Source organism: Epinephelus fuscoguttatus, linkage group LG10 (assembly GCF_011397635.1).
Source record: "Epinephelus fuscoguttatus linkage group LG10, E.fuscoguttatus.final_Chr_v1".
In the NCBI taxonomy this organism is placed as follows: Eukaryota; Metazoa; Chordata; class Actinopteri; order Perciformes; family Serranidae; genus Epinephelus; species Epinephelus fuscoguttatus.
The window spans coordinates 36,636,026-36,660,973 of record NC_064761.1 but is presented as its reverse complement, the minus strand read 5'-3'; the positions used below and the strand labels follow the sequence as shown (position 1 = coordinate 36,660,973).

At 41.9% G+C, this 24,948-nt stretch overlaps 1 protein-coding gene across 1 annotated transcript in view; it reads left to right on the top strand.

Moving 5' to 3' along the window:
* slc1a7b (solute carrier family 1 member 7b) overlaps window positions 1-23,380 on the top strand; it is a 69,157-nt gene extending 45,777 nt beyond the window's left edge. Inside the window, exons 4-11 of the mRNA XM_049587038.1 lie at window positions 1,361-1,403; window positions 1,509-1,734; window positions 1,851-1,950; window positions 4,166-4,399; window positions 6,319-6,513; window positions 19,528-19,662; window positions 19,794-19,893; window positions 22,211-23,380. Of these exons, the coding sequence (XP_049442995.1) occupies window positions 1,361-1,403; window positions 1,509-1,734; window positions 1,851-1,950; window positions 4,166-4,399; window positions 6,319-6,513; window positions 19,528-19,662; window positions 19,794-19,893; window positions 22,211-22,471 (1,294 nt within the window). The 3' untranslated portion in view covers window positions 22,472-23,380. The remainder of the gene's footprint in view (window positions 1-1,360; window positions 1,404-1,508; window positions 1,735-1,850; window positions 1,951-4,165; window positions 4,400-6,318; window positions 6,514-19,527; window positions 19,663-19,793; window positions 19,894-22,210) is intronic.
* Window positions 23,381-24,948: the final 1,568 nt, after the last annotated feature.

Sequence of the window (24,948 nt, the reverse complement as noted above, 5' to 3'; positions counted from 1 at the left end):
TTGATAATTTTCTCATAACTCTTTTCTAATAACGCTCATTGCCTTTTTCTGTTTTCTGTAGAAACCAAACCAGTTTGTTGAGATATTTTAAAGGCTTGCCGCGTGTGAAAGGCATCTGAATGCAGCACAAGAAATCCATGTTTAAAACGGTTAATTAAGGGTCTAAATACAACCCCTTTGCCCCCTGCACCCAGATTATGTGCTGTTAAACTAGCAAAGAGGAGCTGGCCTCACCCTAAATGCACTTGAGACCGTGCACTAAAATAGTGCCCTAAATGTATAAGAAGATAAGCGTGTTACATCACCCTGCTTTAAATAAAACACCTACATTTCAGGTGTTCTGTTATAAACAGTGTTTTCCTGAGTGGCTCTTGTAAGTGATCCACAGTTCATTTTTGAGTCATCACACGTTTGTGTGCAATTAGCCTCTATTTTGTTGTTTTAATAAAATCAGGAGATCAAATGGTCTGTGTGGGCCACGATCGTCAGACCTTATCTAGCTTATCATATTATATGCACTTCTCAAAACAGCCGAGCGTCTGGTGGGTGAAGTGCAGATGGTTTTTAAATGAGTTTTTGGAGAGCAGCTCCACGGTTTTGTGGGATAAACGTTAAACTTCAGGTTGGAGAACTAAAGGTGATTTGTTAAGATTAGTGAAAGGTTTTCGTTATGGTTCAATAAATCAGACTGAACAGTTTAAAAAACCTCAGTTTGTTTCAGTCAAATGAACCCTGTCTCTTGCTCAGTACCATAAAAATGAGAAAGTATTGTTCTAAATACACCAGAAACATTATGCGAGGTCACGGCTGCTAAGTTGGCGCCGTGTTGCACAGCTGCAGTCAAACACACCAATATGAAAACAAAGTATTTCAGCATGATTTGGTTTGTTTACACAGGAGGTTAAAAAATCACTGGATCGTATTGAATTGCAGAGACACAATAGAATAACCTCATTTTGTATATGTTGTTTTTCATCTTGTTTTTTTTGTATTAAAGTGAATAATTCTGAATAACTCCTCTCATGGAATGAGGTTACAGCATGAGAGCTGCTCTGTTCACTCCTGCAGGCTCTGTGTTATATCAGCTTGTCCAAAACGCTGCAATGTTATATTTGGATCTTGCTGACTATGACTCACTGCCATTTCATTGCCATTTCAAAGCAAGAACCTCCGAAACATCTGAGTTCTCTTCAGCTTTGTAGTGAAGAAGGATCTGATTATACACAGAGGACAAGTATACCGATATTATTACTTCTTACATTGATGGGAAAAAACTCCCAAAAGCATAGAGCATCTAAGTTTTGCTTGCTTCCTTATTGGTCAACCAGTGTTTTAATTCCTGTGTATCTTTTCCTTGCAGCAACATGTTCCCAGCTAATCTGGTCCAAGCCACATTTCAGCAGGTGAGACCTTTGACATCACAAACACACACAGACGTGACTCCAACACAAAGACGTAGCTTTTATTAGAAGTCTTCTTCTGCTTCTGTTTCTATTCCCTGGCAACAGTATCGGACAAATAGTGAGTACATTGTGAAGCCCAAGCCTACGGTGAGTCAATCAGAGTCCACCACGCGACGAGCGCTCATCTACGGTATCCAGGACGATAATGGTACCGACATCCAGAACTTCGCCCTTGACCTGACTCCACCCCCTGATGTGCTCATACGCATTCGGGAAGGAACAAGCGATGGAATGAATGTCCTGGGGATTGTTATTTTTTCAGCCACCATGGGTAAAACCCTGCATCATTCTTCTCTGACTTGTGTTTTGGCTTCAAGTAGAATTTATCTTTGAAAATTAAAAAGCTTTCATCCATTGTTTTAAATATTGTGCTCTGTGTTTTCACAGGTATTATGTTGGGGAGGATGGGGCCAAATGGCAGCGCCTTGGTGAACTTCTGCCAGAGCCTGAATGAGGCCGTCCTAAGAATTGTTGCCATTGTTATATGGTAATGATGCATTAAAAGAAACCGTTTTACTTTAAGAAGCCAGGTTTACATGGCCACTTTGAGTGACAGGCCATCTGCGAGGTGTCACTGCAGTCTATGAGGCTCCAATCTCACATCCAAACAGCGTCACTTCTGGCTCCAAAAAACCAAGATGGTGACGGCCAAGAGCTGAACTAGAGGTTAGAAATGGGAGCCTACAAAGCAATAGCTGTCATGATGGCTATGTCCGTTATTTTATACAGTGTATGCAGCGTATGGTGAGAAGACATTAAACCTGGGTTAGGTTTTCCCCATAGCTGTAGTGAAGTATGACCACAAATGACATAAGCCCAGGTCACAGAGATGCCCCCCTCCCCCAGTTGTTCACTATCAATACTGTGTCCTTGTTCATCCCAGTCACGTTTTCTGTTGTACAGGGTGATGGGATGTCATTAGTCTGGACCCCTGCTTTTAGCTTGCACAAAACTGTTGCACAACACTGGGAAAAACACCGCCCACTGCCACCAGTAAATGTCATCTTATTTGCCTATAGGACAGTGGCAGTCAACAATGTGAATATTGGCTGATACCGATGTTCAGCCGATATATCGGTGCATCCCTAATTCAGAGTCTGCATTAGAATTGCCTGCACATGGACTTTAACATGGAGGTGACTGACCCACTAACAGCTAACAGTGCTAAAGGCATGAACAATGCTACCAACAGGGCTGATGGAGCTAATGGTGTTAACCTTGGAGGTGAACCGGTAAGCAGGCGTTACCTACATGTTCGTCAAGTATCCCTGCATTGTCAGTGGACTTTCACATCTATATGTTACGTGCTAATTATGCTTCCACGTCTGGCCTCCTGCTGCTACGCCACAGCCAGCGCAAGGACATCAACAAAAGCAGGTGGTTAGGTTTAGAAAATAGCATCATGATTTGGCTCTACACTGATAAAGGAAGTGAATACTGGGCTCCCGGGTGAAAGTCCATGGTTTCCATGGTTTTGCCGCCTGTTTGTATGCCATACTGCCACAACAGGTGCCGTCCGGTGGCGTATCATAACACCACGAAAAGTTCCGTCCAGCCACATGACAAACTGACACCACCTGGCAGGGTATCATACCACCGTGAAAGGTGGCTTTTGGTATTGCTGTCTGTTGCCGAAATCACTGACGGTGGTGGTATTTGATGACCTTGGAATGAAAACGGGCTGGCATTACACTTCCAGGATGATGGCCCACAGTCCACAGTAGCGGGAGGTTGCGAAGTTGGATGCAGAGTTTTTTTTTCCCAAGAATGTTTCACCTTGTCCCATCCTACTGTGCTGTGATTGGCTAGTACTCATTATGGTGACGTGTTGACGTCAGCAGCAGCTGGGTCAAAGAGGTCTTGGTTAGGGTAAGTGCTTGTCAACTACAGTGCAGTAGGGTGAGACCAGGTGGAACTCTCTTGGGGAAAAAAATAACGCCAGTGACACACACGCACACAAACTCATACGCACTAACAAGCATGTGCTGTCGGACCAGCTACCACATAAAGAACAGACCCAGAGGGAGCATTGATATAATATGAACCATGAGCTCATATAACCACTTAATCTTGTGTGACAAACACAACTTGTCACCTTTTTTGTTGGACTTGGCAATTTGTCTGACCCTTTTAGTGACTTGCTGCTCAGAGTAAACTCAGTCAGCAGCACAGCGTCTCTCCCCCTCCGTCCCCCTCATGCAGGCAGGAGTCAGTTACTATGGTTACAGGCATCAGTGTCGTCTGGTCATGTTGTCAGGGCTTCAACGTCGAGGCCTGAAAATAATTTTAAATGTACACCAATGTGAAGCTCAACGTCCCCATAACAGCCCTTAAAAAATGAATAAATGCAGGTCTCTAAACTAGTTAAAAAAAAAAAAAAATCCTTCCCCGGACCCCCCACAGAGGTCCAGACTAAGTGTTCAGGTCATGTTTACTTGAATCACTCTGCTAGTCCAAAACTGCTTCCATATCTTGGCAGCGTCCCAGAAAATAAATGTATTCCATTTCCTCGACTGCAGCCCAGCTGTGTTCCCACTGACCTCCTGACTGTGAACGACTTCACATGTTGTTGTCTGATCAGTGAAAATTAAGTCTACCTGGGCTGCTTGTCCACATGTATCTAGTCATGGACAAGAGGCTTGTGCTCATGACACGTCTTCCTAGGCTGAGCTGAAACCTGTCTTTTCTCCTTGCCCTGACAGGTACTTCCCATTTGGCATCGTGTTCCTGGTGGCCGGTAAAATCCTGGAGATGAGCGATCCGTCAGCAATGGGAAAGAAGCTGGGTTTCTATGCTGTCACTGTGGTCTTTGGTCTGGTGTTGCATGGTTTGTTCATCCTGCCTGCGATGTACTTCTTCATCACCAAAAAGAGCCCCATCGTCTACATACGGGGAATCCTGCAAGCCTTGCTCATCGCCCTGGCAACCTCTTCCAGGTGAGGGAAATAACCGCAGAGTGAACAAACTCAATTAAAAGAACCTTGTATAAGATTTAGGGAGATTTAGCGGCATCTAGTGGTGAAGATTGCACTTTGCAACCAGCTGAAACTTCTCCCGGTTAGAATTCCTTCAGTGTTCATTGTTCAGGAGGTTTTTACCGGGAGCTGAATTATCCGCAGAAGTCTCAGATTTCTGGCCTTAGAAACATGGCGATCTCCACAGCTAAGGACCTGCTCCCTATGAACAGTAGATCAGTGGCTTTCAAAGGTTTTGTGCACAAGGTACACCAAAGGGTCAAAGCCAAAACCTCAAGACACACCTGTATCTATGTCTGTGCATAATAGCCTCTATAATGTGTGTTATCACTCTTATCATGACATAAATGTTTGTTTTTATTTACTAATATCAAAGAACAATTGACAACCAACTATCACTCATGAAATATTCATTAACCAAATGATTAAAGAATTCATTTTGAACTTTTTAAAATTCATCAAAGCACCAATAACACATCCAATTAAACGGGGAATAATGTAAGATGATGTCATGTGTCACACACTTATAATTCCTTCGCACAAATGGCGACAAATAGGTTCGCGAAGGTTTTTTTAAATCAAACTAAATCAAATTACATTATTTAGGTAGAGTTTTTTTCTTTATTATGAACTAAGTGCGCACAACATACTGATACCGTCAATTACAAATTAATTCATAACTTTTTACATAAACCAAGTTGAATATTGCAATAATAATGTGTGTTATCACAAAAACCCAAGGGGGTCCAGATTTCTCCTTAGGGTCCACACAGTTTAATAAATTCAGCATCATACTTGCCATGTTGCCGAGCTGGTTTACTGTCTCAGGTTAAGTAGCTATCCTTCATTTACTCACTCGACAGCAGCATGTGGCACTTCAAAATAAAGGCTCTGTGCTGGAAATTCATAATCCTTCAAAATAAAGTGTGTTTTTAACAACTGACACAAATGCGAGTCACTTGCGGTCCATTCAGAATGGACCCATGACCCACCAGTTGGGAACCACTGTTCTAAGGTAACAAAAAACACTACAAATCCTATTTTCAGCTGCATTGACACAAAAAAGACCATACTTTTTACATTATATTCCAGTCTTGCCAGTGTACCCCTCTAACTCCCACACACTGGACCTCGAACTTATTTTTTGTTTATGTTGATCTCTTGTAAAAAGATCAGCGACTTGTTATTAGTTTCTCATGTGTGGATCAAAATGATATATCCCTGAGTCCTAACGCAACTTATCCTTTCCTTCCTCTCCATTTACTGAGACGTTACCATGAACAGCCTCAGAGGGACTCTGGGAGATCAGAAAACATCTGGTGTGTGTGGGAAGAGATGGGAATTTAAAGGAGCATTCCACGCATTTGATTAGACTGGCACCTATCCATGTGTGCGTGTGCATGCACATGTTGTTGATATTTTGGGATAGAGTTCCTCAATAAAAACTGACAGTGTCAGCGTTTTAGCTTGCCTCACATTAGCAGACATTGTGTTGACTGTGGCAGATTTCAGAATGGTTTAATTTTACAGAAATGAATGGAAACCAGTGGCTGCCTGGAAGGTAGGAAAGCGAGAAAGTGAAAATCTAAAACACAGCAGCGTGCTTTGGAAAATGCTGCTCAGCAATGCTTAGTTATGTGATTTTAAATTGTCCAAGCACACAAAAACTTTGGCATGGTTCATTAGACTTTGTGAAATCAGTCCTTTTATCGCAAACATTACTGCGTCTCTTCTTGTTCATCAGAGTTTCAGCTCTTTGTTTCACTTGTTTACACTGATGCTCAGGAGAAATTAGGAGGTGGTTATGTAACAAATTCTTTTTTTTTTTGCCTGACCTTTCAACATTCTGAGCTCATTGTCTTGTTCTCTGTCTCCCTCAGCTCTGCAACATTGCCTATAACCTTCAAGTGCCTCTTAGAGAACAACCACATTGACCGCCGCATCATCCGTTTTGTGCTTCCCGTGGGCGCCACCATCAACATGGATGGCACCGCTCTCTATGAGGCTGTGGCAGCAATATTCATCGCACAAGTTAACAATTACGAGCTGGACTTTGGCCAGATCATCACCATCAGGTCAGTGGACGGTGCCATCTGTGCATCTAAGCTCATTAACATGGGAAAGACATTATTGGGATTTTAAAGCAATGATATCAACCATGATAAATCCTTTATACTGTATGGCAGAAATACATCATGCAGACTGTATGGCTTTGAAAAAATCCTCTTTAATTTGTGTTTTCTGTGATTTTCTGACCTGATTAGTTGCAGCACAGATGTAGTAAGAGAACTGTCACCAGTTGACACGCAAGCAAAGCAGGAAAGTAAAGACTGATGATGGATCTGATTTTCCTTAATGTTTTGGACACACTGCTGAACATCAAAGAACAATTTTTGAGTCTTCTCTAAATATGCCGTCAAAACACAAATAAATTAAACAAGGGTGAGAATGCCCAGTATCCAATCAGGTGCAGGAGAGCCGGAAATTGCTAGGAAGCAATCCAAGAAATCACAGTAAACATATCAGAGGCTTTTGATTAGCAGTTTGACCTATGATTCACCAAAAGTAAATGTTGGCATTATCGGTTTTTGCAAACCACAGATACATTACATTTGTATGTTTCAAATGAATCATATCAAGGTTTCTAGTGACACCTGGGTAAGACGCCTGCCAAGCAACAAACCACTGTTCGAGACCAACAAACATAACTGGTTGTTCATTTCTGAGACATTGCAGCATTTCTGGAGGTGTTTATGCCACCAGACCTGGGTGTATTTTAGCAACACATTACAGTATTTCCAGCAACGTTTCCAGCAGCATTTGTGCCACCAAACATGGGTAATTTTCTAATGACACATCACAGCGTTTTCAGCGACTTTTGTGCCACCAAATGTGGGTGATTTTTAGTGGTGCATTGTCAGCATTTCCAATGGTGTTTGCACCACTAAATGTTGGTGTTTTTTAGTGTCACATCACGGTGTTTCTGGCAGCATTCGTGTCGCCAAACATGGGTATCTTTTTTAAGGAGGCATCACAGCATTTTCAGCAGCTTTTGTGCCACTGAACTTTCTTTTTTTTTGTAACACATCATGGCGTTTCCAGTGGCTTTTGTGCCACATAATATGGGTGTTTTAAGCCAAAACATGATCTTATCCTAACCATAACTAAGTCGTTTTTGTGCCAAAACAAAACCACATGTTGACCACAGTAAGGAAATGTAAAGAAACAGTCAAGTTTAAAGTATCCTCCACATAATAACATACAAATGTGATGTATCCATAATTTACAGCAATGTACAACAGTGACATTTATTCTGGCAACTGGGTTGTTTAATATACTTCAGGCCAACATATTGCAGCTAAGAAAACTCTAAAATAGGGTCACTCTAATCAAGAATTGTGCCTGGAAGTAGAGAAAGTATCAGCAGGCACACCATAGATACAGATTCGCAGGAAGAGGATGGCTGATTATACTGATTATATCTCAAAAGAGGCAGGAAGAAGAAATTGAAATTGATAAATATCTTACCTTATGCAGTCAAATTGTCTTCAGTGGGAAATCACAGTAAGGTAGGCGCATTAGAATTGAGAGCATGTTATTCCTGAAGCCAGGATCAGATAAACATCCCTGGAATGAAAGTGTGATAACAGTATACAGTTTCAAGGCTTTAAGTAGAGAGAGCTGGAATAGATGATGCATCCCAACCTTTTTCACTCCAGTTACACGAACCCTGACTTCAAGTTTCAGCATGCCTCAGGATTGTTTCCATGTATAGAAACACACTAATTAAAGAAGTGCAAGGCACGATGCATTGTAGAAATGGTGCTAACAACACAGTTTCAGACAGTCTTTCCCTGAAGACATCCATGGTGTTACACTCTGTTGGAAATGGTTATGTGAGGAATGAAATAGAGTGCTCGAGAGAGAAGTATGAATCCCGCCTGCTCTCTGTCTTCAGCACACTTAGCCAATCACAAGTTGGTTGGGTGTGATTGCTGGGTTATCAGTTTCAGAAAGTCCCAAAATTGTCAGACTCAGTCCTGCCAAGTCCAAGGGGAGGTGTGGGTGGAGGGGGGAGAGGATTTCAGACAGCATACTGATGCCTTTAGGTGTCTTGGATCCAGTTATTAATCTCTTTGACATTGATGGCCCATTCTGGGATGGCATAAACACAAACACTGAAACTAGTCTAGAAACATGGAGCAACAGTCTACAATGTAAGAAGAGGCAAAAAGGTCTAAATTACAGCGCATGAGTTGAGGGAACTGACAGGATTACATTTCACTGCAGCTGTACCTTGTATGATTTCATGTGACAGATAAAGGATTCATTAATTTTTAATTTCTTCAGTGCTGAAAAGCAGGTATTTCTCACTAATACATCAATATGGTATTCTCGGAGATTCCTCCTCTGCTTGGAGTGGTTTTGTCACAGTTCCGCATTTCTAGTCACCTGCTCATTTCTGCACCCAGTTCCCATTCAGTAGTTTTCCATTCAACCTGATTTTCTCCTCAGCATCAGTCACTCCACCGCATCAAGGCAACTCCATTCACCTGTTCCTGATTACAAACAACCAGTATATATACCCCAGCCGTGCAGAGACTCTTTGCCAGATTGTTCTTTGCAAATGGTCTCACTCTGAATTTGTCAAAAACCGGTTCTTGGTCAGTGACAAAGCCATCACGGGGAAACGTGGTACGACAACAATGAAAGTTAAAGTGGTGGAAGTCTGAGTAGGGAAGGCGGGAGAGGTGATGGGAGGCCAGTGTTCGCTTCCTGTGAGATTGTAAAGTCAGACCCTGTTCTTGTTTCCTAAACCTAACCACATGCCTTTGTTGCCTAAACCCAACCATGTGCTTGTGTTGGCTAAATGTAACCACGTGCATTTGTTGCTGAAGAAAAAAACCCCATCAATTTGCAGAGTTGCACTGACGTAGTTTATTTTGAATTTGTATGCAAAGTAGAGGGTGACACGGGAGTGGATTTTCAGTCCCGTCCCATCCCACTCCCACAAAAATAATCCCATCCCATCCCAGTCCCACAAGAATGACTACCGTCCCATCCCGCTCCCATGTGGTGTTTCAGTTACAGTAAAAAAATAAATAAATATCTATAGTACATGGATCACACAATGCCTACCTTATTTGACTATAAACCCAAATATGACATCTAATGTTGTGTTTTGATGTTTATTGCCTAATTATTTTAACTCTCACTCCACCTTGAAGCTGTTCAGAATGACAAACACATTTGATTTCTGATGTGGTCAGACAACACGTCATAAGAACCAGTTCTGAGAGAGAAAAATGTAGTTAAAGTATTGCAGTAGAAGTAGTGTTTGGTTCCTCTGACTGATATTATTATATACAGTACAGGCCAAAAGTTTGGACACACCTTCTCATTCAATGCGTTTTCTTTATTTTCATGACTATTTACATTGTAGATTCTCACTGAAGGCATCAAAACTATGAATGAACACATGTGGAGTTATGTACTTAACAAAAAAAGGTGAAATAACTGAAAACATGTTTTATATTCTAGTTTCTTCAAAATAGCCACCCTTTGCTCTGATTACTGCTTTGCACACTCTTGGCATTCTCTCCATGAGCTTCAAGAGGTAGTCACCTGAAATGGTTTTCCAACAGTCTTGAAGGAGTTCCCAGAGGTGTTTAGCACTTGTTGGCCCCTTTGCCTTCACTCTGCGGTCCAGCTCACCCCAAACCATCTTGACTGGGTTCAGGTCCGGTGACTGTGGAGGCCAGGTCATCTGCCGCAGCACTCCATCACTCTCCTTCTTGGTCAAATAGCCCTTACACAGCCTGGAGGTGTGTTTGGGGTCATTGTCCTGTTGAAAAATAAATGATCGTCCAACTAAACGCAAACCGGATGGGATGGCATGTCGCTGCAGGATGCTGTGGTAGCCATGCTGGTTCAGTGTGCCTTCAATTTTGAATAAATCCCCAACAGTGTCACCAGCAAAACACCCCACACCATCACACCTCCTCCTCCATGCTTCACAGTGGGAACCAGGCATGTGGAATCCATCCGTTCACCTTTTCTGCGTCTCACAAAGACACGGCGGTTGGAACCAAAGATCTCAAATTTGGACTCATCAGACCAAAGCACAGATTTCCACTGGTCTAATGTCCATTCCTTGTGTTTCTTGGCCCAAACAAATCTCTTCTGCTTGTTGCCTCTCCTTAGCAGTGGTTTCCTAGCAGCTATTTGACCATGAAGGCCTGATTTGCGCAGTCTCCTCTTAACAGTTGTTCTAGAGATGGGTCTGCTGCTAGAACTCTGTGTGGCATTCATCTGGTCTCTGATCTGAGCTGCTGTTAACTTGCGATTTCTGAGGCTGGTGACTCGGATGAACTTATCCTCAGAAGCAGAGGTGACTCTTGGTCTTCCTTTCCTGGGTCGGTCCTCATGTGTGCCAGTTTCGTTGTAGCGCTTGATGGTTTTTGCGACTCCACTTGGGGACACATTTAAAGTTTTTGCAATTTTCCGGACTGACTGACCTTCATTTCTTAAAGTAATGATGGCCACTCGTTTTCTTTAGTTAGCTGATTGGTTCTTGCCATAATATGAATTTTAACAGTTGTCCAATAGGGCTGTCGGCTGTGTATTAACCTGACTTCTGCACAACACAACTGATGGTCCCAACCCCATTGATAAAGCAAGAAATTCCACTAATTAACCCTGATAAGGCACACCTGTGAAGTGGAAACCATTTCAGGTGACTACCTCTTGAAGCTCATGGAGAGAATGCCAAGAGTGTGCAAAGCAGTAATCAGAGCAAAGGGTGGCTATTTTGAAGAAACTAGAATATAAAACATGTTTTCAGTTATTTCACCTTTTTTGTTAAGTACATAACTCCACATGTGTTCATTCATAGTTTTGATGCCTTCAGTGAGAATCTACAATGTAAATAGTCATGAAAATAAAGAAAACGCATTGAATGAGAAGGTGTGTCCAAACTTTTGGCCTGTACTGTATGGCATCATTAGATTATTAATACTGAAGCATCAGTGTTAGAGCAGCATGTTACTGTTGTGGCAGGTGTGCAGGTAACTTGGTCGTATTCACTCTTTTTGTTGAGATGGTTTTAGAACAAACCCGGCACACCGGCTCGTCCACATTACTGGGCTGCCCTCTGTCATTTGGTTTAAATCCAAAACACTCCCACACAGTGGCCGTTGTGTTTGGTTTAGGAACAAGTTCCCTGTCTTTCTCCACCTCGTCTCCCCCTCACGAAGATCGCACTGTGTGTGTGTGTAGCCCATAGCCCCGCCTCCCCCACAGAGACAAAGACGCTCGATGACAAGACCTTTCCCTCCGTTCATTACGCTAATGAACCAACTCACCTGGTTGCCAGACGATGCACGGAAGTGAACACTCTTGTCGTCCAGTCTCTTTGGTGGAGAGAGACGAGGAAAACAAACACGCATGAATATGGCAATTAATCCCTTTTAATTTACCGTGCAATTAACCGACTTATCGCATATCGCGACAGGCCTAATTATGATACCCAGTCCCACCCGCTCCCGTTGGCTTTTTTCTCATCCCTTCCCAATCACATGAAGAATAGTGAAACTGATTCCCATCCCGTGGGAATCCCGCGGGAATCACGTGACCCGTGAAACGAAAGGATATTTTGAAAACACACAATGCATGTAACAGACTGAAAATGACATGGTGTCCCAGAACTTCAGCAACCAACGGACCCAGGGTACCTTGCATGTCATGTCTGGATGTGGAAAATCCATGACCAAACATCAGTATGTGATGAGGTCAGAGTGAGAATGTGGTGGTTTTTCGCCGCTCATGCAAGACTCTCCAGCACTCTATTGCTGACCCTGCCTGCCTCATCTGATTCCTGTTAAATGCACCAGTCTTCTGTCCCCGACCATAAGATCTGCTTCTGCATCCTTGATTGTTTGCCTTTGACTGTTTGGGGTTTCCATCTGATGACGACGCTACAGTGTGAGTGTTCCAGTCCAATTACCTGTGGTTCCCTGTGGTCCAAAGACTTTCACTGTGTGTGGCAACACTCGCCATTGTATGGGCATCCTGTGAGTACTCACCTGCTGGCTTCTCGATCCTCCGCCTTGATCTACCTTCTTCCTGTCCCCTACTGGTTCATCTGCTTGGACTGAGTACCTCACTAGTTGCGGATCTTCTACCTCCACAACTGCATCTCCTGCTTGCTCCTACATGTCACCATTACCTGTTACTGTGCATGTGTCCGGGCTAACATCACCACCCACTCACCTGCTTCCTGGCCAGGTTCGTACTGTTGGGCCAGCCAGGCTGTTAAAGACTTTGTGGAGAGACTTTCCTGGAGTGTTGAACTGTACTGTGCACTGTCCTGTACCCACTGAGTTGTGGCATTAAGCGTCATTACCAACTGTCCTGGCTTCCTGTGTGCTGCAATTATGTCCTCATACAACTCATTACAGATCAGATGGAATAGCGAGGTAGAAGTGCAGATTAAAGAACGCACATGTATAATTGGAACAGTGCGAAAACAATAATCTGCAGTCAGAAGCATTACAACGTGCCAGCAATACAAGATGAAGGCAGGCTCCATTGTTCTTTAAGTGTAAAGCAAATAGTGACCCTCATGTGTTTCACCCTGTCCTCAGTATTGAGGACACGTCCTGCACGTAAGAAAGTTTGAAAAACCAAGGAATTATTATAAAACTTCTAGTCTAGTATCTCTTGTCTCTGATCTTCACAGTAGATGTTATAACCAAGACACACACAGAAAATGTGTTAATGTTTAAACAGTGAGGAAAACACTATTGCGATGAATCTGTGGCATGAATACTGATGGAGCATATGAGGTCTCTGGCGTGGCTGGAATATTCAAGAAAAATCTTTTACTGTTGTGTTGTGATAGTTGACTTCCAAAAGTATAATTTTATATGCACCTGTAAAGAGCAGTGTCATAAATTAGTAACGTTAAGAAAGGAAATGATTTTGTGTTTTGTTGTCAGTCGTCAGCATCTCCTTTCTTTGCCATTGTATGTTTTTCTATATAATTCCATACAGCAACTGTAGATTGAAACTATCCGCTTATCTCTCTCTGGAAAGAGCCATGTGGCCTCGATAAACTGCCATATCCGAGTCACGCCACTGCTGGACCTCTGACCCCACCCCCCCACGCTCTCCCACACCATCTCTCACCATCACGCTGTGATGAGCGGTGGGATCATCTCATCCTCAACCTCTGGATCTGCAGATATCAGATGTTCACTAACATGTCGTTCACTCTCCACACAGTCTCTACTGCTCTGCACTCATCTCTTTAAACACCGGAGTGGATGCCTCTAATCAATATGTGGTCAGACAGTTGCTATGGAGACAGAAGTCTTTTGATTCCATCCTATGAACAAATTGAGAATAAGACACTTGATTAATTAAATCAGTGTCCTCGATGAATGTGTCCATCAAATTCTCATAATCAGTAACTGCGACAAACGTTCATCAAAACCTCCTACCAGCTGTCTGCTGCTGCCCACAGAGAAAGTAGGGCAGCTCAGCTCAGCCTGTGAGGACGGTGGCACTAAAGGAGGGTTGAATTATATTTGAAACCAGTTAGGAAACCCTGGCAGCTGACGTCCAATACCAAAAAAGACCAGTATGTGGATTGTGTTGCAGGAATTTCCCCTTAACCATTAAGGGTTTTGAGGGGTGGCAGCAACCTTATTGTTGGCATAATGGCCAAAATGTGTCCCCCTTGTTAACCTCCCATCCCTCTGCATCCCACAGGTCCAGACCCAGAGGTTGTCCTACCCAGACTCAGACCTATAAGCAGTAAATTATTGAGAATTATTAAATTTTGATGGAGCGTTTCTATGTCAACTTGTGCAGCATTTATTGAACCGGATTGGCAGACCAGGAGAGTCACAGACAGACTGAGTAGTATCACACATGATGCTACTCAGCCAATCAAATCTGTGCATTCTGATAAGCATTGTGACATGAGTGAGTGAGATATACACACACTGGAGAGATGTGATGAGACGAGAGACAACGGTCAGAGAAATAAGAGTCAGAGAGAGGTAACTTCACAGGATGTCTTCTAAAAAGACAATCGAAGATGCCGAAAACAGTGATTTTAATCAAAAAATGGACAGTCTCTTACATGTTCATTCGTCCCACGGCAGTTAGAAAATAGCATGTCTCGTCACAGCTCAAGTTTTTATTTCATTCATTCATACTGTTTCCTGTTTTACTTTCAAACTCACATCTCTGGTTTCAGATCACTTCACTTCCTGTCCCTGTGCACTGTTGGAAATTTTCCTGTAAAAAAACAGTAAACAACTGGCAGCTGGGTTGCCATTGTGTTACTGTAAAATTAACATCTCTTTACTGTCACTCAATTTACAGTTTTGTACTGTTCATGAAAAATACAGTATGAACTGGTTTTTAAAATTACTTTCACAGTATTTTACAATTAAATGGCTATTTAGTTTGTATTATTTATACATTTTAATAAACTATTTAAAAAAAACTAAATTAAGACATGAATAGTCATACGATTGCATACAATTAAAGGCACTTTTGTTAAGAAAAACATGTTAATAGACGTCACTGATTGTAGGTTTCACAAAATCTCTGTTTGTCATATTAAAACCATAATAAAATTAACCTACTGATTTTTCAATCCTGTAATTACAATGTAAGAGAAAAAGCTTCACAGCTTCTTATTGCACTTCACTTTTTATTTGAATGTAGTTGACATGCAAAAACAAAAACATGCAGAACAATTGCATGTTAAATTAAATGTCTGTGCAAAACAGTTCAAATATAAAAATAACACTATGATGAACATCACTATACAGTACTTGTTACAAGTTACTGTTAGTGTGGAAGTCCAAGAACATTGGCAGTAGAGTTACGGCTCACTCGAAGACACCAGATTTCTCAATCCAGCCTATAGGTAGCCGTGTGTGTGTGTGTGTGTGTATGTGTGTGGTGTGTGTGGTGTGTGTGTGTATAAATATAATGTCTGTGCAAAACAGTTCAAATAAAAAAATAACAGTATAATGAACATCACTATACAGTACATGTTACAAAACTGTAGTTACTGTTAGTGTGGAAGTCCAAGAACATTGAGAGTTACGGCTCACTCGAAGACACCAGGTTTCTCAATCCAGCCTATAGGTAGCCGTGTGTGTGTGTGTGTGTGGTGTGTGTGTGAGTTTGTGTGTGTCTGCATGTGTGTGTGTGTGTGTGTGTGTGAGAGAGAGAGACAGACAGCCAACCATAATATTCCAACCTGAAACATCCAAACAGTTTATATGTAGTTTCAGAAACAGAACACAACATCAGAGAAAGAATGGCAGAATTGCAATGATAGACTCTATCACATTTCCCTCTCCACTGTCTTTGTGTTTTGTAGATATCACAGTAAATGCCTTATCAATTGCTTAAAAGGACATGCAGCTGTCCGTCCTTCTTTGATGTGCCCTTTAAGATGAGAATAGAACTCAGTCAAGGAATCACATTTGGCAGTGCAGAAGTCAACATGGCATATCAGGTCCACTGAAATATTCAATCTGGGCTCAATCACACATTTCTTGTGTTTTCTGTATAGATGTGCTTTTAGACCTGTACATTTTCGAAAGGTCATTTGGCAATTAGGCATACAACACTGCAGTACTAAATTGGGTATATTGTTGTCAATTTTCATATGTCTCAAATAGGCCACTGAGGTGCTAGACTGATGTCCACAGATCTGACAAGAAAACATCATTGCAAGCCGAACAGACTTGACTGTTGTGGTTCAATATACGGTAAACAACAGTTGTAAAACTGTGAAGCAAGAAAGAAAAAAAATAGCTCCTTTTGCCAGTCCACCTGATAGTTGCTTATTTTAGTGTTTGATATCTGAAAAATTAACTGATTAATTGTGTCATGTGATGAACATGCAAGTATGCTACTTACTATGATCAGTAGGGCAGCAGTAAAGTCATCTACTGCATCTGCAATATCAGAGAAATGTGTCAAAAATCAATCTAAATACAAATGAACAGTCCCTTGCTCAACACAAGGTGGAGAAACAGTCACGGTTACAGCAAAGCAAATATTCTTCAGTACTTAATTTGTCATCCAATAATTATCTTGAAAATAATCTTGTCTTTATTTGAATCTGCACTGTGACACACAATAATTAGCATGCACTGTAGTCTTGCATAATATTAGCCTAATTCAACTGTTGAAGTGACTTACACAGATGGTAAAATGTTTACACAAGGCATAAAGTTTCATGAATTCACTGGCAAAATGCAGGTGTCAGCACATGTTAACTTATTAGAAATTAAAATGTGCTCCTCCTTGTGTTGTTTGATTAATCATCTTTGAAAATTTAGCTTGCTGGTAAATCCTTCTATAGTATAATGTGCACATGCAGTAATCATCAATGCAAACAAAACAAATCAAATCAAATAAAGCAATAATATAAATATATAATATAAAACAATCAAATAAAATTGCTATACTCACCAAATAATTAGTAAGATGGGGATGGATCAGGAATGGTGGGTATCTAGCTTCACATGTGCAGCTCAGAAAATGCTCTTCCCAAAATACTGCATGATAGTGTTAGTTAAGATACTTTAACGGTAAAGTGCCATATTTTAGGAATACATTACAGTTCTCTTAAAAAACAGTGAATGGACTGTGATTTAACAGATTTTCTTTAATATTAACAGTAAAGCACTGTATTTTTAAAAAACACCTTAATACTGTTGAAATCTTGTTGTAAATTTACAGCAATTCTTTACAGTGTGTGTTTTCCCTCCCTTTTGATGACTTCACCTGTGTCTGATTGTTCTGCCCTGATTAGCCTCACCTGTGTCTCATTATCCTTCCCCTCTGTCACGAGTGTAATTTGGACCCAAAAGCAGCACCCTCACCAGAGTATTTATAGTGTGTCTTGTTCTCTCAGTGCCAGTTCATCGTAACTCCTTGTGTGTCAAGTGTTCCAGCCTTTTGTTTCCCAGTGTCCTCTTCTTGTTTTTTTGGATTTGGCCTCGAGTGACTCTACCTCTGCCTCATACCTATTGGATTTGTTTGCCCTCACTGATCTGTCTGTGTACCGAACCTACCTTTTGACCAGTAAAGACTGGTAAAGTTGTGCGTTTGATTCCACTCCCACCTGGTTCAATGTACAGTCATGTAATTACCATAAAGTCATGGAGGCTAGGTTTAGATAAGTAAAGTAACTATGGTTAGGTTTAGGAAAAGAACGTGAGGACGTACCTTAAAAAAGTTCGTATGGATCCAAACACACAACTCCAGGGGAAAGTCCTGGGTTTTTGTGACCCATCCTCCACCCTGACCTGCCTCCTGACAAGCGCTCAGGGCTGCTTCCTTGTTTACAGTGCATTGGTCACGTGATAACAGCCTTTCAGAATAAATGGGATGTATGAATTTGGGTGCATTGCTTTTTGTAGGAAACAGACAAGAAAATTTGTGTGAAAAGCCTGAACATCACCACTCAAATGACAACTGAGGGCCCTTCAAATATTTTAAATAATCAATCCAACAAGTTGTTTGTCACATGAAATCATACAAGGTACAACTCATTTGTAGAAATTTGTATGATTATTCTTTATTAGATTATTAGATTACATTGCACTGAACAACCAGTGATCAGGTCTGCCTAGTGTAGATGGCAGTCACAGCACATTAGGGCAGGACATGGCACAAAGCGATGGACAAATGTAAAGAGCCTGCAGAGATGAGCTGGTATATCATGAGTTGGTGTAGTTAACTTTTGCCAAATCCTGTCTGAAGTACAGCAAACACATCTTTTTTTCTCAAGAGACACTCTAAGTGCAGTTCTTTTATTTTTAACAAAAATATACCGTCCACTTCGTTGAGTACTTGTGCAGTAGTGGCCTCAACAGAAAGTCACTTATAAAAAAAGTAAAAAACAAGAAAAAAAGGACACACACACCCCAGTACCTAGTGGATTGGGTTCTGGATCTGAGAAATATCTTGCACAGTAGAAACAAATGGATCCACACAACAATAGCTCACGTTGAAAGGATTTTAATGCCGTGTAACATTTGAAGTATCTATTTGTTTCTGCTCGTCAACAGACAGCTCCACATCAGCTGCAGCTGTCTTGGTTGTTTTCAAAAATGTCTCAAAGCTGCTCCTCTTTACGGTCTTTGTTTCAAATACGCCCTATATTGGATAAACAGTTGTGATCGGCCGGGCTCATCTCAGGGCCTCAGCTGCTGGAAATCTGTCCAAAGCAGAGTTAGACCAGTGAGACTGGACCTACAAAGAGGAGGCGACAGTGGAAAGTAACGTGTGGGTAGAAGAGCAGGTGTGTTGGCTGCCTGATTTCAGTGATGCGGTTCTTGCTTTTGTTTTTTCTATATAATTCCATCAGAGAGTAAAATAGATGGACAGACATTCAGAAAGAGGGGTGGAGATATGCCATTCGTGCAGCGCTCCAGCTACGGGCACGCACAGCACGTGATATGCGTAGGGCAAGTGCTGGAGGGGCACCGAAGCAGCATCATTAATCATAATTATGTATATCACATTAACTGTCACAGTTGAGGCCCTCTCAGACACAACGCAGTTTGAGTTGCACTGTTAATGGTTCAGTAAACACTGTGCAGCACCAGCTCGACTCACTTTTAGGTTACAGTTGTTAATACAGCCAGCTGCCTCTGATGATCAAAGTTCTTCAAAACTGAAGACTGGGACAGGAACATCTAAAAGGTCTTACTGTCATCAATGCAGAACTCTCCAGTCTCCAGCAGCTGCTGACAGATGCCTGTTCTATACTGTAGCTCTTCTGAACATATGTACAAAGTTTAAAAAATGTTTTTGACTTCTCTTTTGTTCCGTGTGAGCAAAACAACAGCAGTTACACTCAAGGCACCTACACAGCCAGCAGCGGCTCTGCTTTAGTGAAAAAAATAAAGGACTGAAAACAACACATCCTTGAGACTTGAGACATCCTGCAGGAACTTTTTCTTCACTTGTTTACTTGCCTTTCATTTCTTAATGTTTATGTTTGTTCAGTGACATCAGGTTTCTCTCTAAACCTCCAGTATCACAGCCACTGCAGCCAGTATCGGTGCAGCAGGGATCCCACAAGCTGGACTGGTTACCATGGTGATAGTGCTAACATCTGTCGGTTTGCCAACTGATGACATCACTCTCATCATTGCAGTAGACTGGGCACTGTAAGTAATCGTACGATCCAAACTAATCATAACAGAGCGAGAACACATGAGGCCCATCATCTTTATCTCTTCTTCATTTGGCCAAAATATTTCAGTTTCTTTTCTCCCTCACATGTCTTCCCCTCCTACAGAGACAGATTCCGCACCATGGTGAATGTCATGGGAGATGCTTTGGCTACAGGCATCATGGCACACATCTGCAGGAAAGACTTCATGAAAGAGGGAGATGGGGTGAGTTCTAAACACGGCTTCATTCACTACAGAAATCGATAAAACTAATCGTGAGACGTGTACAACTGCGGCAGCATTACACACAGGCAGTTTTAAAGGGTATTATAAAAACATGGCAAGGGCTGCTTTTATTGATCGAGCTGTTACGATCAAAGGCTGGTCCCCCTGTGTGCTGTCAATACTACTTCCTGAAACCGAAAACCACATGACGCTATTTTTCTGTTTCTTTAAATGTTAGAGCTTTTGCGAAACATAATAGCAGACATTTAGGAGGGAAGGATGAGTTTCTCTGTAATTACTGTGATGATAAATTATACACCTCTGAAATATCATTGGAAAAAAACATTTATTATGAGGAAAAGAATACAAAACTGGCTGAGTGGCTCCTTTTCAATATGTTGTTTTCTTTCCATCCTCCTTTCATTTTTTTCTTCCCCTTCTTAAAGGACCAGTATGTACGATTTAGGGGGATATACTGGTAGAAATGGAATATAAGTTATTTTCTTTAGTGTATAATCACCTGATTATCTTAAAATGAGATGTTTATATCTACATAGTAGGACTTAGATTCTATGCTCGAGCCCGAACCCGACCCGATCCGTGGGCGCGGCACCCCCTTGATGGCGCCACTGGCCATGCACATGTGAGTTGTCAACGGTGACAACATGTGTGTCGGCTTTGTCGAGTGTACCAAGTCCAGCCCAATGCTGGTATATGACAGGAAAAAGATGGGCACCTCGACACTTAAGAGGCACATGACGAAGGCTTGCCATGGAAATCAAGACGAAAGTCAGCCTTCAATGTCCACGTTCGTATCCTTGAAAAAAATGTCGGGTACAAACCGGGCTCAGGCTCATAATTACAGTTAAAGGGATGGGCCCAGCTCAGACAGAACATGCACGGGCTCAGGTGGGGTCGGGCTGGATTTTTTGGGCCCGATCTAAGCTACTACATAGGGAGCTGGTCCTCATCTACAGAGATCACCATGTTTCTACAGTAGCCCAGAACAGATAAACCAAACACTGGCTCTAAACAGGGCCGATCACGTTTTTGTGGCAGTCGCTGTAGTTAAAAGCTCATCTGCAACAAGCAGCGTAAAAAAAAAACACTGATGTGTAATGTGAAACTGTTTCATTCAGTGTTTTTTACCAGTTTAAATCACTGGGTCTGTATGTTTTGGAGAGGATGAGACCTCTGCGGATAATTTGTCTCCTGGTAAAAATCATCATCAATCAATTATCAGAGAAAAAGGTGAGCAGGTGTTGGGAGTACCACCTGTCTCCAACCTGCCAAACAGCATCAAAGAAACACCACTGTGTTCTCATCCCAACTTGTCGAACATTGCCGCTTTGTCAGTGGACTTTCATACCCAAATACAATGCGATAGGTAACCACCTGGTCCTGTTTTGGAGAGGAGGAGACCTCCTGTTCCTGGTAAAAAAAAAAAAAAGTTATCAGAGAAAAAAGTTGAGCGCACATTAGCATGTGGTGAGCGTGCTGCCTGTCTCCAACATGATAAAGAGCGATTTGTAACATGAAGCTTCTTTATTCAGTGTTTTTAATGGTTTAAATCACCTGGTCCGTTTGTTTTTGAGAGGAAGAGACCTCAGTTCCCAGTAGAAACCTCCTAAACAATGAAGTCAGAAGGAATTTTTACCAAGAGAATATGCAGCTGGTTGCAATTTACAGTCCTCACTGCTATATGCCACTAAATCCTCCTAAATCACTGATTCTCAACCTGGGGGTCCTGACCCCCACTAGGGGTCACCAAAGCTTGATCTTCATGGGGTCACGAGGTCTTCTAGATTTTGAATAAAAAGTTCCATAAAATATCAGGAAAATTCATCTCTGATCTCATATGTACAGGAAATAATCTGCTCAAACTTCATCCAGTGAGTTCATTATTTGGCAGTTTCTCAGTTGTTCTGTACTGTGATTGTTATGTATTTAATATAATATGAAATATCCATCAAATATGTCAGTTAGTCAGGGGTCGTCAGTTTACTCCATGATAGAAAAAGGATCCTATAAGAACAAAGGTTAGGAACCACTGCCATTGGGGCGTTGGTGGCTTAGTGGTAGAGCAGACGCCCCATGTACAAGGCTGTTGCCGCAGCGGCCCGGGTTTGACTCCAGCCTGTGGCCCTTTGCTGCATGTCACTCCCTCTCTCTCTCCCCCTTCCACACTTGTCTGTCCTATCAAATAAAGGCTAAAATATGCCCCAAAAAATATTTTTTTAAAAAAGGAACCACTGTCATCAATACATCTTACACGCTGAACCTTTAATTTTCTTCCTGTGACTCTGCTGGCCCCCAGGTGCCTTTGATCTGTGAGCCCAAACCCGTGATGAACACCCCGCCTCTGATGAACTGTCACAACAACAACGGCAACTACCGGCCCCCTTCTTCAGGGGTCAAACACAAGCTCGTCCCCTCGGACGTGGCGCGGCTGATGCAGCTGGAGGAGGGCGTCCGGCCGCCTTCAGAGAGGAAGAAGCCTCCGATCCCCCCGAGGCACCTGAAGAAGAGCAAAGAACACTGCACCATTGACATGAATGGCCTGGAGACCAACGTATAGCCTCCTCCTGCAGTCTGACGGATCATCTGTGCGGATGTGCTGATCACATCCTCGGAGCAAAAGATACTTATGCAGGCGGGAGGACAGCACGGCCAGGCTCGTCTTCATCTCTCAGTTTATTGTCAGGTCAAAACTCTGTCCTGAAGAGGGAAGCCTCACAGGGGGGAAACTGTATAGCAGGGGAATGCTTTCTGTAAGACCGGACAAGTATCACACTGACAGTGGAGTTTAAGACACCAAAAGGATTTGTTTGTTTGTTTCCATTCATAAAACTCGTCCTTGGTGTGAACCTACAGTGTGAGCTCACACCTGAACTGGACTGTGATTAGAGGTGTGAGTGCTCACACTGATGAACTGATTTCTATTTGATATCTATTTTATAGCATTTGTGATTTTATTTTGTCTGTGTGCAACATGTGACTAAGACAAGTGTTGATTATATTTTATACTACTTCAAGCAACCAGCTGTTTGTGTCATATAAGAGACAAGACAGGACTGCAAGTGTCCGGCTTGAACTACATGATCAGGAGGCAAAGTGAAATGCCCAAATTGTTTATTTTGCCTTAACAAAGCTGGTGGTGCTACGTAGGCTGACGGGATGACAGGGAGGACAGGACTGAAGACAAAGATCAGAAACTTTACCCTCCCGCGTGGACATGTTAGAACTGTAATACGTGTAGAGATTTGTTTGAACAGCCTCAGGAGCATTTGATTTAATTAAACTTTCCTGGCACTTGAACAGCCTAAAAAAACACTGGTAATTCATCATGAACTGAGTTTTCCTGGTTTGTTGGTCAGGTGGGATTTTATGCCTCTGCACCGGGGGTAGCTATTGCCAGAGGCATTATGTTTTTGGGTTGTCCTTCCATCCATCCGTCTCATTTTTCAAATTTGACACAAACATCCACTTTGACTGAAGGATGAACTAACAAGAGTTTGGTGGTCAAAGGTCAGAGGTCAATGTGACCTTGCATCCGTCTCATTCTCATAAATACAATATTTTTGGAATGTCTTGAGGGAATTTCTTTAAATTTGGCACAAACATCCACTGCAACTTAAGGATGAACTAATAAGAATTTGGTGGTCAAAGGTCAGAGGTCATTGTGACCTTGCATCCGTCCCATTCTCTTAAATGCAATATTTTAAGAAAGCCTCAGGGGAATTTCTTTAAATTTGGCACAAATGTCCACTTGGACTCATTGATAAACTGATTAGATTTTGGTGGTCAAAGGTCAAGGTCACTCTGACATGCCTGTGGATGTTCTCATTTATCCAGGTCATAGTTATCTCAAGGCAATTGAATCCAACGCAACTGGACTTAGTTTAGTTTTCAAAACTAAGTCCAGTTGTGTTGAATTCAGTTGCCTTGAGATAAGGTCAATGTGACCTTGCATCAGTCCCATTCTCATGATTGCAATATTTCAAGAAGGGAGGGATTCGAGGGAATTTCTTTAAATTTGGCACAAACATCCACTGCAACTTAAGGATGAACTAATAAGATTTTGGTGGTCAAAGGTCAAGGTCACTGTGACCTTGCATCCGTCCCATTCTCATGAATGCAATATTTTAAGAAGGCCTCCAGGGAATTTCTTTGAATTTGGTACAAATGGTCAAAGGTCAGAGGTCACCGTGACCTCACAGAACACATTTTTACCCATAACTCAAGAATTCATACACTAATTATGTCAAAATTTCACACAAATGTCTAAAAGGATATAACGACTAAGTGATGACATTTAATATCGAAAAGGTCAATGGTCAGCTTCACTGTGACATCATCATGTTCTGCAAAAGCACTTTTCTGGACGTTACTCAGCATCACAACAGAAGGGGAGACATTAGGTCAGATACTGAATTGGTAACTCATCTGGAAACTGTGCTGATTGTATAGATCTGCTATGCTGCTGTCGGGGGGAAGATGTGTGGGAAGCATCCATGTTTTTACCGACATGGATGTAAACTCTGAGAGAAGCTTGACTGGTTCGCGGAAGCGAGTTGGTAATTTTGCTGCTATTTGCAATTAATCAAACAAGATCTGAATATTCTATATTTACAAGACTGACGTCAATCAGCTCAAGGTCAGGCTGGGATCCTTTGACAATATTCCTGCCCATACTGACTGTGAAGTGATTACGCTGTCACAATTCTATTGTGAGGCATATAATAAACATTCAATAGTTGCTCTGTAGTAAGCAGAAGATTTACACTTATGACTCATCATCACTGTGCGTCATGTGTAGGTGGTGTAGTGTGTAGCTTTGCATTCAAAGGACTATTATAGGAATTATTATATAAGAAAAATGTCACAAGGTAATTTTGTTGTTTTCGCTGAGCTTGACATTTGGCCCTTTCTCAAGCAACTTAATTAGACTACTGTAACAAGTGTTCTGTTGAAGGGACTGTTCAGTACTTATGAATGGGGGGAATGGAGCTCAGGGGAGGGACATGCAACTTTAAATGGTTGTATTTTGTATTT